This window comes from Crocodylus siamensis, chromosome 7 (genome assembly GCF_052110815.1).
Source record: "Crocodylus siamensis isolate JL-2025a chromosome 7, ASM5211081v1, whole genome shotgun sequence".
Classification (NCBI taxonomy): Eukaryota; Metazoa; Chordata; order Crocodylia; family Crocodylidae; genus Crocodylus; species Crocodylus siamensis.
The window spans coordinates 86,512,434-86,527,693 of record NC_143401.1 but is presented as its reverse complement, the minus strand read 5'-3'; the positions used below and the strand labels follow the sequence as shown (position 1 = coordinate 86,527,693).

At 43.9% G+C, this 15,260-nt stretch overlaps 1 protein-coding gene across 1 annotated transcript in view; it reads right to left on the bottom strand.

The window, feature by feature from the left end:
• The window catches only part of SHTN1 (shootin 1), a 203,695-nt gene extending 190,337 nt beyond the window's left edge, over nucleotides 1-13,358 (bottom strand). Inside the window, exon 1 of the mRNA XM_090056501.1 lies at nucleotides 13,024-13,358. Within this exon, the coding sequence (XP_089912627.1) occupies nucleotides 13,024-13,285 (262 nt within the window). The 5' untranslated portion in view covers nucleotides 13,286-13,358. The remainder of the gene's footprint in view (nucleotides 1-13,023) is intronic.
• Nucleotides 13,359-15,260: the final 1,902 nt, after the last annotated feature.

The following is a 15,260-nucleotide window of genomic DNA, read 5'->3' as shown; positions in this document are numbered from 1 at the left end:
AATATGGAAACTCAAGGTCACTATGTATTCCTTTAGATCGTTGTCCACTATGCTCAGGCACTGACCTGAGGCTATAGGATATGGCAACCAAGACATTTTTTAACTGTTGATGATGTCTATTTGTTTACATTTTTTGCTGTTTTTAGTAGTCTATCAAGTGGCCAATCTTTTGCAAATTTGAAATGTAAAAAAAGAAAAGAAAAAACAAGAAAAATGTTAAAGCTGTTTCAGAAAAGTTTTTTCTAACAGTCAAGCAACTTGGGTTGCAAGTTGATAAAGGCTGAAGTCCTTTTGGGAGTTAAAGGATGGGACATGCCAAAAGATAATTTTACTTACATTTACAATACATTCTTGGATTTGACCTATGGCTTGGGCATTGAGAATTTCATTACCCTCAATACACTCATTCCTCAAATGGGTACTCCTAATAGTTCAATACAGCTACTAATGACTTGTAGGAGAAAGTAGATGAAGAGTGTGGAATGGCCAATAGCACAGACATTTGGGTTATTAAAATCTGTGGAGGGTTGGGGGAGGATTTGGGGATATTTCACCTTGTGATGGCTACTTTACCAGATGGTCTTAAGCACACTGGGAGATTGGGCAGCACGATGGCAGATGACATTGATTGTGGATAAATGTAAGGTAATTCACATTGCCAATTATTAGTTACATTGCTCGAATAATCTGAAGGCCTCTGAATTTGCAGGATCCTCTGAGGAAAAAGAGGTGCAGCAGGAACCATCAATGTCTATTTCTTCTCAATTTGCAGTGGCGGTTTTAAAAAACTGCCGATAGGTTGCTTGCCTGCATTTAAAGAAGGTAGGTAAGAATGCAGATTACTTTGTAATGAGGTAGAATGACGGTATAGGCTCATCTAAATACTGTGTTCAGCTCACCTCTATGTTCAATACACCTCATGAGATATTCAGCAGAGTCCAAAAAATTTGAGGAAATGAAGATGAAAATGATTAGTAGTATGGCAGGATTTATAAATGAGAGACTGGAAAGTCTAGAATCATTTTGCTTGGAACAGTGAAGAATTTGAGGACACTTGATTGCGGCAATCAATATTATACTGAATGGATCTTCTTTTTTACTTTGCTGTCTATTATAAGAACAAACTCTGGATTAAATTAGAAGTCAGTAAACTTGGAATGAAAAGTCAATGACTGTGCACATGTCTAGTTGACCTATGGGATTTGCTACTGCTGGTTACTGAAGGAAGGAATCTGGATCTGTTTTAGAAGGGACTGGGTCGTGTCATGACTACTCCACAATAAAATGGTGGACAGTGATCCGAGTTATCAAATCTCATACTTCAGGCTATACACGGACAACATCTAGAAGAAGACAGTAGAAACTACCTTTCACAGTGTTCTCTCGCAAGGGAAAGTTTCTCTTCACTCTCTTTCTGTTCTGAGAAACGTTAGGTAATGACGCCTGCCAGAAATTGGATGTGGGACCAGCTAGATTAATGGTAGCACATGATGAAATATTTAACCTTCTCTTAGCCTCAAACACTACACTTGTTGTAATTACATTATTTCTCTTCCAGGAAAACATCCTTGGGGAAGATGAGCAGTAGAGTATACTTACCTATATCAGTGGAACAACAACATGGAGGAGAAGCCAGTTTGCATAAGATCTAGTTCCAAAGGCTCCCATATGTTTTCAAAAGTAATTCAAGCTCAAGTCTGAAGACCTGGCCAAAAGGGACATGAGAATGTGTGTGCGGAATACTGTCCTCTTAGAAGCCTGCCCACTTGTAGTCTGAAGGTTTGTGGCTTTGTAAATGTGGATGGGAGAGGACAGGGCGAAGGCCTGATGGTGAGAGGCTGTGTGGATCAGGTGGTCTCCATGGTTTTATCCCACTCACAAATTTGTGGGCTGGTCCAACCTTCTTCACTGGGGATTACATAAGTTTTCTGGGGGAAACCGCTGGTAGATTTCTTGGACGTGTGCTTCCTCTGAGTGCTGCTCCATGGAGCTGGGGGAAGGACTAAGGGAAGCAGGAAAGACAGGGCTTACAGGTTATCTGGTCATTGGCAGATCCTTCAGATTCAAGGGGTTCAGCTTCTGGGGACCACACTTCTTAGTTGCGTCATTGGAATGGGATCAACTGCATCCTCTTGAAAACAATGGGACCACACTGTTCCCAAGATCCTATATGGAGGTATGCCACACTAAAATGATCAAGCCTTTGTGTCTTGATACAACCCAGAGTTTTTGTATGGTCTATAATAGGAGCTGGACTGAGCCCATAGTGATTTGTATCTCCATGGCATTGTTGAGAGAAAATTAGGAGAAAGAGTTATCTAATACACAGAAAGTCATCTCATAAATAGAATTTGTTTTGGTCTAAAACATAAATTTTCTCCTGAAGGGCAGAATTTGACCCTTTGGGGTCTAATTTCTCCATTTCACTGGAACAAATTCATTCTTCTATTGGCAGAAGTCCTGTTAATGTCAATGGGAATTATCTGCATTGAACAAGTGAGAATGCATCCATAAGTGTCGAAGAATTATCCTACTAAAACAGTACAATGCATTGTATTTTTACATAATGTACTTCATATGAAGTATCAAAAATGCTTTGTAGATAAAGTATAGAATAGGGACATAATGCCTCCATGAATTGTTTAACATGATTCTGCTTCAGATGGAAAAAGGACAAATGTTGTACAAAAGGTAGAGGAGAGTAATAGAAAAATGGATTTTCAAAGCAGTAAAGATGTGGCAAGAATTCTCACAGAATAGATATAGCAAGGGAAAATGGAAAGATGAACTATTGACGTAGGTTAAGTACCAGTTAGGCTAAAGAAAACAGCAAGTTTTCATCATTTCATTGAATTTAAGGCCAGAAGTGACAATTAGATCATCCATTCTGACCTTCTGCATATCAAAGGCTATTAAATTTTACCCAGTTAGCCTTGTAACATAGCCAGTAACTTATGTTTTCCTAATGCACAGCTTGTATTTGGCTAAGCATACCTTCTCAAAAGACATCCAAACTTGGTTTGCAGATATCCAGAAATGAAACGTAAACCACTTCCTTTTCTAATTGGCTCCATTTGCAAAGCATACTTAACACTAATAAATCACATCTTACCTCTTACTTGATATTGTCTTGCTTCAGCTTCTAGCTCTGGTTAGGCAGATTTGTTATTCTAGTTTGGGCAGAGCCAGATAACAAGTATGAATTAGGAACAGATCACAAAAATTCAACCTCTGAGACTGTAAGCACAGTGAGATTTGTCCACTGATTATAAGTAAAAAAAACCAAACAAACTGGAGAGGGGGCCCAGACTGTGGGAGGGCAAATCATAAAACTGGGGACCAGAGGAGGCATGCAGGTGACCAAAGAGATGGTGATACAGACAGCTCCACAGAGAGTCTAGCACAGGGCTGTCAAACTCATTTGGCCCTATGGGCCAGAGGAAGGGTGTGGGGCTAGTTTGCATGATGGGTTGGGCCCAAAGACTGACCCCATGTGCCACATTCAGCATCCAGGGCCAGTCTGAGACCCACAGGCAGCACTTTGGGGTGGATAATAGAGTTCTGCAGGTTGGATCTGGCCCGCAAGCCCCATCTTTGACACCCCTGGTCTAGCAGGTGCAGTGGTGAGAATGAGTGGGGTTCAAAGCACAGGAGGCTATACTAAAAAAGGCTGCTCATGGCAGAAGTAAATGGAGATGAAGGCTAGAACTCATGAGAAGGAGGAGGTCAAGTGACATAAGGTTGCTGGCCACAACAAAAGCCACTAGCTGGGACAGAAAGGGAGGGTCAGGTTATGATAATGACACTCAGGCTTAGGGACCCCAGGGTGATAGACTAGCAGATGTGGGCAAAAGCCCCCATTAGCTCACATCTTAAGTCAACATAGCCATCATGGTTCTGGAATGGGTACACAAGGACAGAGTTGGTAAGCTAACCATGTGCTCTCAATACCCTGGTACTTCTGGTTGGCTGGAACAGCCCTGAGATGCTTCACCCTTTGGAGAATAGGTCCTTACTACAGTGCCTTTAAAAATGAGTGGTCCTGTGCTAGAGACGAGACATTTTGCATTGAGTTAAATTATAGAAATGAATATGATTAATTAATTAATTAATATGGCCAAGACACAACATGGGCAAATATGAATAATTATTACCTGACGGAAGGCAGCAGTGTTTGCCAAAACAGTCCTGCAAACATAGACAGTGGGATATTTGAGTATGCCAATGCCATTTCTGAACCACTTTGGGACATCTAGCCCTGAGAGAGATCCATACCACTGTGCTTACAGCACCAGCACTATCTGAGATAGCTAGTTTAAAGCCAGGTCAAGCATGGCTCAAGGCAGTGACGGCAGGGTTGAAAATACACAGAGAGAAGGGTGGAGTGCATTCCAGCCAGGTCACAATCGTCAGCTTTTCACAGATACCTGGGACTCAGAAGTATGTTATCTTGGCCACCCTCCCGCTAATGCACAATATTAAAAAGCTTCGCCTGACCTAATTTTAAAATGACTCCGGTGTTTGGACTTCTGCCACTTCAGCTGGAAATCAGTCATGCAGTATAGTGAGTTGCACTGCTGGGAACTTTAACAAATACCATATTTTCTCACGTACAACATGCTTTGGAATAAGATATGCACCTTGTTTTTGAAAGGCAGAATAAAGAAAAAAGGATCTTTCCTTGTAGTAGGCAACTGAACAGTAAGCAGCAGCTAGGGAATTGAGCCTGCTCATTGTTCTGCTCCTAGGGGATTGCTTTCACCTCGTGAAAACTCATAGACACTGCTCTGACCATATTGCCTCACTTATCATGCATTCCTAAATTTCCAGCTGCTGTTTCTTTTAGAAAAAGGTACGTGTTGAATGTGAGAAAATACAGTACTGATATTAAATTGTCCTTTGATTAATTTAATCTCTGAAGCATGTGGAAAAGAGTTAGCCAAGATAGTCTGGAGAATCTCCTTCAGTCCAGCTTTATTTTCTTTCCATTAAAGAAATATTACAGTTCTTTTTATTTTCAAACCATGATTCAAACTTTACCTAAGTAGCCAGTCTGAGGAGAAGGAGGTAATAATATGTCCATTTTGCATAGGTGGAAGGAAAACAGAGAGAGGTGAAGTAGACTTGCTTAATGCTAGACAGCAAATCACTGTTAGCACTGGGATTACAACTCATGTCTTTCTGGGCCTTAGGTCCATGCTCAAAGCACTTTACATTAAGCAGCCTGAAGCAAAGTGATCACAGCTTAGAGCTATCAGCTATAAGGCTACTTCACAACACTCAAAATAACTGTGGTCAAAATTAAACACCTGAGAAGTAACAAATCCCTAAAGTAGACAGAGCATGCTTATGAGGTCTATGATAGAGCTTTGTAAGAGGCAAGACTGTCAAAACTACAGAGAAAATAATGATCCTATAGTATTTCAAAGGTGAGAAACTGAGGCAGAGAGTTATTAAATTACTAGATCAAATAGCAGAGGGAGTTTGTGGCAGAGCTGGCAACTGAAGTCAGATGTCCTGGTTTATAACCTAGTGATTTTACTTCAAGCCAATCATTTCTTCTCTGTGGGTTCTGCATGGCTGCCGTATCAACCGTCTGCTCAGCACTTTTGGGAGAAGCACCACTGCAATGGTTTGGGCTCTCCTGGCAGAAATATGCTGAATGTCACAAAGCAGTGTCTCTTTTTTTATCACATAGTGTCATATATTTGCTTTCCCGGTGCCTGGATGACATTGGCATTTGGACCAGGGAAGCTGCCTCCCAGCTAAACCAGCTAACTACATTGACATTAACAGGTTCAGGGAAGGATTTGGAGAAGACTATAATTAGGAAGGAATTTTTCCCCAGGAATCATGAGCAAGTTCTTCACAATATAGAGATGATTTTGTATCAGCTACTCCCGGAAGAGTGGTCAGCATATCACCCTTTTGCATTGTCATCTGGTTAAATGCCTGCAAACTCTTCTCTAAGACATATGTAGCATGTCTGTGATCTGTGTCACTGTGACTTCTCCAGTGGAGTACTGAAACGTGATCTTATGTGGAGCAGTACTTGAAGGTCCCTCAGAAGCTCCATCTTCTACAATTTTTTTGGTAAAATAGTTATGTGGCATGTTATTAGACCTCTTCTGCAATATTTGCAACAACTCCTAATTTCCTTTTGGATGCAATTCCAGGGATTGATTTTGTCCTATAATAGTGCAAGCCTCAATGACTTGGCAAAATTGCTTCTTTCCCAGCAAGACTCCATACACTGGCTGATTTTAGTGGGGGTGCTTCACCTCATAGACCCTAATCTCACAACTTTAAAGTCAAATGGTGTTTAATGAGTATAGCATCAAGTTTGTTCCTTGGAATCCGTTCTCTATTTATCTATTTTCTTAACATATTAATGAAAATTAGCTGAAAGTAGATATACCTAACAGGTTGGCTGATCTTATACAATGAGTAGTCAGAGATGGCTCAATGTCTAGTTCGGAGGAGGTATCAAGTGGGATTCCCCAGGGGTCTGCTTTGGGTCCAGTATTATTTAGCACCTTGGTATGATTTGGGTAATGAGATTGAGTGCACATTTAGCAAATTTGCAGATGACAGAAGGTTGGGTGGAGCTGCAGACACCCTGGAGGGCAGGGCTAAGATCCAGAATGGCTGTAAATTGAAGAAATCATTCAAAATGAACTGAAATAAAACAAGGACAAATGCAAAGTCTTAAATTTGGGAAGGAATATTGCATGCTCAAATACAGATTGGGAAACGACTGGCTAGAATTTGTGGAAAACCCCTCCCTGTAAGTTTGCAAACGCAGGTTAGGCAGACACTTGGCTGAGATGTTTTTAGTCAGCGATGATGCTGCCCTGAGCAGGGGACTGGACTAGATGGACGACCTCACAAGATCCCTTGCAGTCCTACTTTCCTATGATCCTATGTCTATGGGGTAATCACAAGGGGTTCTTAATAAAGAGACATGATCTCTGCAATTCACTGCCCCACTTTTTCTGAAAACATCCAACATCAAAGTAAGGTGCAAAAGTTGTCTCTTTCTCCATTTTTTTTTAATCAGAGGGGATTGATTAGGTGGATCAAGTATTGCCTTTTTTTTGTTTGTTTTAGGGCAAATAATGCCCATTAGTAATTTATAGACACACGTCTGGAGAAGTATTTTTAATACATTGTAGAAAACTATTAGGTATGTTGAAAAAGAGCAGAAGTAATACGACACTGGAGAATAGCAATAAAAAGTAAAAGCATGTGAAGGTTCAAAATAGGCCAGGTTAAGCCATTTAAAAATTAGTAGGAAGAAAATTGGAAGACAGTTTATCAGAGCCATATCCAATGGTTAAAACGTAATTGTTGATATATAAAAAGTCACAGATTTGTGTGCTCAGTACAGTCATTCAAAGGGGAACAACACATTTTTTAAACCTGGGACACAATAGGAGACTTAAAGGACTGACAGATTTGTAAAATGCAAGGTGCTGTTTTTTTCTTTAAAGCTATAGTTTTAGGCAATATCAAGGGAAAACCACTGTAGCCAAGTTGTTTAAAATATTTGATTAAAATGAAGCACAGCTACAATAAGCTTAACATTCCTATACCGTAAATCATACACATCCATGCTTAACTTTAAATGGATGGGTGGTCCCATTGACTTTGATAAGGCTACCCAATGCTTAAAGGTAAGTCTACGCTTACATGCTTTGTTGTATTGTGGTCATATGGATATAGGTGCAGCAGGAATCATTATACTCTTCAAAAAGAACTTTAAATACACACTGTTTAATGGGAGCTAGCTGATTAGATGTAAACATATCTAACAAACTCAAAGATCAAGAATAACTTTTATGCTGAAACACTTGACACAGCTTTAGAAATTACTTACTGCTAGAGTTTGGTTCTCAAGGAAAATAATGATCCACTTATTTTCTAAATGAAACAGAATCGTACAAAGAAAGACCTTGTTGCCTAAGTGAAGGAATTTTAGAACAAAAGAAAAGAAAGGCAACCACATTGGATAAACTAGAGTATGCATATCGAAGGACATGTGAGGTAGATAGATTATTAGATTTCTATACTTGAAAGGAGAGGCAGTAGATAACGCATGTAATAGGATTTTCAGATAGTTTGCATGATGTTCTGAGATCAACAGAAGAGCAGGAAGGAAAACTCAACACAAATAAAAATATTCCACAGTACTTATCTTCTGATCGTTTTAAAAGATCTAATCCATCGGCCCTTGAGTCAAGGTGAAGGCTCTCCATTGACTTCAAGGGGGGTTGATTTGGGCCCTAAAACTCCAATCTTACAAACACTGCTTCAACTAGTTCATGTGAATAGCTCCAGTGACTTCAAAGCGACTAGTCTCTTGTAAACTGGTGTTTTGCCCATGCTCCTGAAGGTAACTGGGGAATGAGTTCCCACCCCCAAATCCTTTGATTTATATGACACTTCTTTATCCCTGCTAGGAATACGAGGACTCAGAATTTATTTTCTCACCATATATTGGTTAGGAAGCAAAGCAACCAAGCCACAAATACATTCTGGAGGTATTTTATTAGGGGGAAAAAATTGTAAAAACTTCATGAAAGATTTCCATTTTAAACATTATTATTTACACTTGCCTGGTTGAGGTTAGGTCAGAAAATCAACAGTGAATGCTACATAAAAATTCCTACCATAGAGGCCACACATAGCAATAGCACTGCTCTGGATATTTAAGAGAGAATGACAATGGAATGGGATGTCGTCAAAGGATAATGGTTTCCTGCTGCTAAATAAATGCCAAAGCAAAGTGGAGACATTTAGAAAAACAAACAAACAAACAAACAAACATCAGGAGGAAAATGAGGAATTTATTTTAGAGCAGGAAATATGAATCCTGTAACTATGGCACCTTCTATGACCTCTAATTCTGTTTCAATAATGAAGTGATGTAAATGAACCTTTTGTCTCATACGTTGTTTATTGTTCCCTATGCACTTATTTAACTGCATTCAGTTTGGCCTAGAGAAAAGAGTTGTGTCACCCCATCAGACAATGTTTCCTGAGTCCAAATGCACATTTTAAAAATGGTGTTTGCTTTTCATTGAGCAAAGTTCTGTAGACCTTCGACTGTAAGAAAGACTAATGAATTAGTATATTTTCCATATGGTATCATTGTGCATCAGGTAAGTAAAGCATAAAGTTCTATATAAATATTTTGAGAATGTGATAAAAAAATTCACTAGTCTACTACTAAATTAGTCTTACAATTTAATACATATTCCTAATGTGTTATAAATATGCACCAAATGTATTAAATTGCCTTTGTTGAGTTTTGAATGTGGATCAACACTTAAATCAAATGCTACTAAAAATGTCCTAACATTTAGGAGCAAAATAACACACCATCTCAACAATATGTTCATAGGAGAAAACAGAGCAGGAATTTGGACACTATTATATATTCAAGTTCCTACCTGGAGCACTGAGCAGACTTGAACTCTTGCTCCTTAATTTAATATATTTGTAGGGGAAAAAAATGAAAACACAGTGTACATTTGAAGACTGTTTGTTTTCTTTAGCAAAAACATGGTAGGGTCCTTCATATCCGAAGGAAGAAAAACAAGTACAGTATTTAGGATGGCATGGGGACGTGCAACTTAAAGAAATAACAAAGCACAAGCAAAGACAATTTAGGTTGAACACCAGGAAACATTTTCTAACAGCCTATGTTATATTTTCTCTTTTATTTGAGATCCTCACTGGACCAAAATCTGTAAGAAGCTATCAACTATTAACTGGAGATGGATTTAATGGCTTAATAGTTACTAATTTTCAGCTACAACTTATATCTGAGATATTAGTTTGAATGCTGTTTGCATCATATTAGCGATAAGGCACTTAAATGAGAGCCACACAGCAACGCCAACATCACAAATACTTATTGTGATAGCAGTGGCATAAAAATCTGGTTTATCTCTATACCTGCCTATAACACCACACCCCTGTGAGGTAGTAAATTTCTATTATCTCCATTTCAAAGTGTTTAATTTGGTTCAGAATGTCTGGTTTCCATTCCAGCACTTAGGAAGGAGTGGTGTAACATAATCTATATAACACACTCCTTTGTACAGTCAGCTTGTTAACATGCTTGAGGAATGTGGAGCTCTGAGAGATTTTCCCCCACATCCTTTGATGCACATATTCACTACCAATTTTAAAAGATCCCTCATGATGTCTTAGGACTATTTCACACATGAGTGAGTTTATATATATACATGTGTATAAATAAAATAGGCATGATACCTAGCTATATATATGGATATCTATATATACATATATATGTAGAGAGAGAGAGGGAGATGTATATTATCTAGATCTATAGATCTAGATAATATATATGATGGGTATGTCTAATAAAGATATTATCTACATTAAACAAAACTGATTTTTATAGAAAACTTATTAATTGCAAAAGAAAGCTATGTCCCTGACAAAGTCCCATTACTGCTTGCACCTTCCTCTCAGTTTGACATTTTCATTTGTGTATTTTCCTCTTGAAAAACTTCCCTTGTTCTTGTCCCTCAAGCATCCCCTCTTTTTGTCTGACAAATCCCTCCACAGAACCCTACTTCTAAAGACCATGAAATAACCTCATCAACAATCAGGAACCTAAGGCTGGAAAGACCCCTGGGGTAGAGAGTCTTGCTGTGGTGAGTCCTGCCATGGTTGTCAGCCATGTCACAGGACATGTTAAAAGCTTTGCTGTTCTTAACTATGCTGCTAAAATTCTCATTCACCCAAATGTCGGCAAATAAAAAAAACCAGAAGTGGTCCCAAGGAAGGTGTTTCAGTTAGAGGAATGCTGCAAAATATCCTTTGCTGTGTTCTCCCTGCATCATGCACATCGTAGGCATACCCACCAACACATACGGTGCATGAGTCCTCTGTGACCTGAGTCATCGTCACTTGGAGCCAGATTAGGAAATCCATACTCACACTGAGTATTACTCATTACCTAGATTACAGCATCCAACCCCATTGTGCTAGGCACTGCATATATCTGTAACAAAGAGACTGTCCCTGCCTTGAAGAATGCATCTTACTAAACAAATAACCCTGCTTGACTTCAATCAGAATTTATGGAGTAAGTTTATGACAGCCTTAGCTCTCCATTTATCAAAGGAAATTAAAATTGGCCAGTTCTCTCTGCTTTAGAAGGCGAGGACCGTCCATTAATATGTGAATGAGTGGTGACATGCTTTTTCCTTGCTTAGAGCTATGATAAAAATCAGCAATGATGGTCAGTAAAAACCCACGGCTTCATTGGCTCATAGATTCGAAGGCCAGAGGAGACTGCTCTGCCCACCTAGACTGACCTCCTGCCAGAGGACGTGCAGTAGGTGCAGCAAGCCAGTGACTTCTGCTTGTACTAGTCTCTAGAAACAGGAGCGCCAGAAGACTATTAGGCCAGTGCAGAAGCTCAGAGCCCTTAAATTGACTGAGTTAACCGGTGTTACCTGCCTATATTTATAACCCAGTGAAGTGGCTCTGTTGTCCACCCAAAATTCTGCGTCCCTTTGGGATTCGCCTGTCATGGACATGCCCTCATCCCCCCTGTATTTTACTATATCTGCTGTTGGTTGCAGCCAGAAATCCAGGCTCCTTTCCCTGTGCCCTGGGGCACGCAACAACCCCACGGTTCATTCGCCGCCCCCAAATGCTTCAGCTCACTGCTGAGTTCCCGGGTGGGCAGGGAGGCAGCTCGGGCGCTCTGGTGAAAGCCTCCACAGTGCCACGCAGCTCCTGCCGGGGATGCGCTCCCACGGCAGCAGCGGGTGCGGGTGGGAGCAGCCCCGGGCTGGCGGGTATCCTGCTGCCTCTTCCGAGGGCCCCGAGAAATCCCAGCCCCAAAGCCAAGCCCCCTGAGACAGCAGCAGCGGCTGGGAAAGGGTCTCCCCCTGGCTGCCTCGCCCCGCAGGGCCGTAAATGCCCCCCGACGTGAGCCCGCGGCGCTGTGCCCAGCTCGAGGCGCAGCTCCTGGGAAGGGACGAGGCTGTGACCGGACCCGGCTCCAGCCTCGTCCCGGGGGCACAGCTGGAAGCTGCTCCCGTTGTCAAGCGCCCCAGGGGAAGCTGCTCAAAGCCGCGCGGCAGAGAAGAGCCGAGCCCGGGGCCAAGGTGGGGCCCGGCGGGGCCGCTCGGCGCCCGGGCCCGAGGCCCCGAGACGGGGCCCGCATCTCTGCCGCGCGGGTGCCTGGCCCGCCCCGTCGCGCTCCCGCTCCCGCTCCGCCTGCCTTCGTGTGTGCGTCTCCCCGACCGCGGGGGCAGCGAGACCCGCAGCTCGGGCCCGGGACGGCGCGGGGGTCCCTGCCCGACAGGAGCCGGCTCGGGCTCCAGGGACGCGACGGAGGGCCCGGGGCAGGCAGTGGCAGGGCGGGACGGCGCCCGGGCCCGAGGCCGTCGCTCTCCCTCCCTCCCTCCTCGGCCTGGGAGCCCCTGCCCTGGGGACACGCGTTTTCCCGGCCGGCTGCGAGGGCAGCCCCCGCCCCCGCCAGGGCAGCGGCACCGGGACGGGGCGCGGGAGCCCCCGCAGCGGCTCACACGGGGCCGGGGGTGCGACAGCCCGTCCTGCCTTGCGCACGATATGTCCGCACACACACACTTGAGCTCAGCCGCGATACACACGCACTCCCTAGGCACACAAACGTGTGCACGCACCTGATACGTGCGCGCGTGTGCATGTGTGTAACCTGTACCCCCTCCCCGCCCCGCACACGCAGGCAGCTCCCACCTCCCCCGTCTATGTTACCCACCCCTCGCATACGCCCACGCTGCACCCCGCGTGCACGTGTCCGTGGCACGGCCCGGGCCTTTCCCAGCCGCCGTCGGGGCTGGCTCCGGGCAGCGACAGCCGCCTGGGGCTCACGTCGAGCCGCTCCTACCCCGGCCGGCCGGAGAGGGGCCCGGGGGGGTCAGCACACCCCGGGGCCGAGGCCTCCTGGGCTGGAAAGGCGGATGCCGGCGCCGTCGGCGCGGCTCTTACCTTGGTCCGGGAGGGTGCAAGTCGCCTCCCAGCTGGCGGCGAGACGCCTGCCTCCTCCCCGTCCCTCCGGTCGCCTCTTCCCGGCCCGGTCTGCACCCCCGGGCCCCAGCCTGCGCCCCGCCAAGGGCCGCTTCCGCGCCGCGAGGTTGCCGCCGGGCCGCCCAGCCCGACGCGCGCCCGGGGCAGCCGCGGGGCCCGCAGCGCCTCCGCGCAGGCTCCTTCCCCGACAGCCTGGGCTGGAACAAACGCCGGCGGCACACATGGCAACCGCGTGTTTGGGAAATCAAAACTTTCCCTCCACCTGGACTCCCCTCAACAATGCGGAAGGCCCGGGCCACAGGCGGGCGCGGGAGCCCAGCCAGGGGCGCGGGCGCTCTCTAGCGGCCGGAGCCCTCACAGCCGCCGCGAGCACGAGCGTCAGTCAAGCGCGGGCCGTTTCGCCCTCGCCGAGAAGGATCCGTTGACTGGAGTCGGGGCCGCGTGATGCAAAGGCAAGGAGCAAGGTGTTATTAAATATATATATCTAGTGTACCTGTACTAGCAATATGCCAGCTATGTAAAAAAGCCGTAATGCCATTTATTTAAAAAAACCATTTCTTTACAAACTCTTTAGAAGCCACCAGCGGACTCTCCCTACGCCTGAAGGAGGGCGGTTGTGCCGGGCAGCTTGCACAGGACAACGTTTCCAACTGTTTAGTTGGTCTAATAAAAGATATCACATCTACCCGAAGAAGCTCGTCTGCATTAAAAGGCCAGTGATTTATAAACCCCGGACAACATTTTGCTTGTGGGCTTTAATTAGTCCCAGGACCGGTGCCCAGAGAATGCCATTTTTTAAGGAAAAAATGGCACTGTATTGCTCCTTCCGGTTACCACAAGGTTAGTAAAGAGAAAGGGCTCTTAAAGCTACTTCTAAAACCCTCCAAGGGAAAGGAAATAAAAGACTTTAAAATTCAGTCAGATCATATCAGCTAAATCCCTGGGCTCGCTGCACATTAGAGATACTTTTAAAACGTATTTTGCTTTGCTTTTCATTTTCCCTCTCTAATTTGACTTAAATTAAAATAATAAATACAATAGTGCTGATTCTAAAGCGGTTTTTACCTTATTGTCTGCAAGTGCTCCTTTCTGGCACTTTTCCTCTTTCCCCTCCAAAAAAAAATTTAAAATTGCCTCAATCCTGCTCCTATTGAAGTCAGTAGGAGGAAATCAGACCCAATAGGATTTAATTGCTATTCTCCAACAAATATGTTTGTGAAAATCTAAAAAAGAAACTATTGTGTATGGAAATTAATGGCCATTCTTAGCACTTACCTGGTGCTTTTCATGTCTAAAGTGTCTTACGAATGGTAGGCCAGCTTGTGCCCCCACCGAAGTCAGTGAGGCCTCCATTTTATAAAGCAGGCATAAACGAAAGCTGTGGTTATATGCATGTGGGAAATCACAGGCACGCACAGGTTGGGCACTGGAAAAATGGGCTTGAACTGAAAAATGCTGAGGCCTTGGAGGGGGTTTTCAGAACCCCATACAGAAGATCAGGATCATATTCAGCAGCTGTTTCGCTGCAGATCGCCCCGGTAGTCCTCCTTCTGTTCTGTAGGGGAGAGAGAATCTCATTTTCTAGACATGTCTGTGACTAGCACAAAGCTACAGAGGGAGCTGATGACAAAAGCTTGAATTGTGACTCCAATTCCTCATGTCAATGCTCTAGCTCATAGCTCCCCGTTATTTTTCCCAACTCTGAGATTCAACAGGTACTAAGGCACTGCGGGCAATGCAGTGGGCTAGGATCAGGTTTAGGATTATCTAGACTGGCTCTGCAAGGTGACAATCTTGGAATAACCCTGCTCCCAGGAATACTGAGGCCCCTATCAAGAGAGCTCGATTGGGAGCACGCTAACCTGTACCTGCTCCCTTATGCAAATGTAGTATTTTTACTAAACATCAACAGGTTAAGGAATAAAACATACATATCAGTGCAACCTTTAGAGAACTGCATTTAGATTTACAAACAACACTGTAACTGGGATCAACAGGCTATAATTAGAATTTAATAATCCGAGTGGAGGAGTAATATGCACACTGCTTGAGAAATTGGAGCCTTTTTTCTGCAGTTCTGAACGTTCTGCTTTGTAGATTGGACTCCAACTTGCTCAACACAATTACTGTCCTACTGAGGCAAACATGTTACAAATAAGAACAATAAGATCAGCAATAGTCTAACTCTAATACCATAA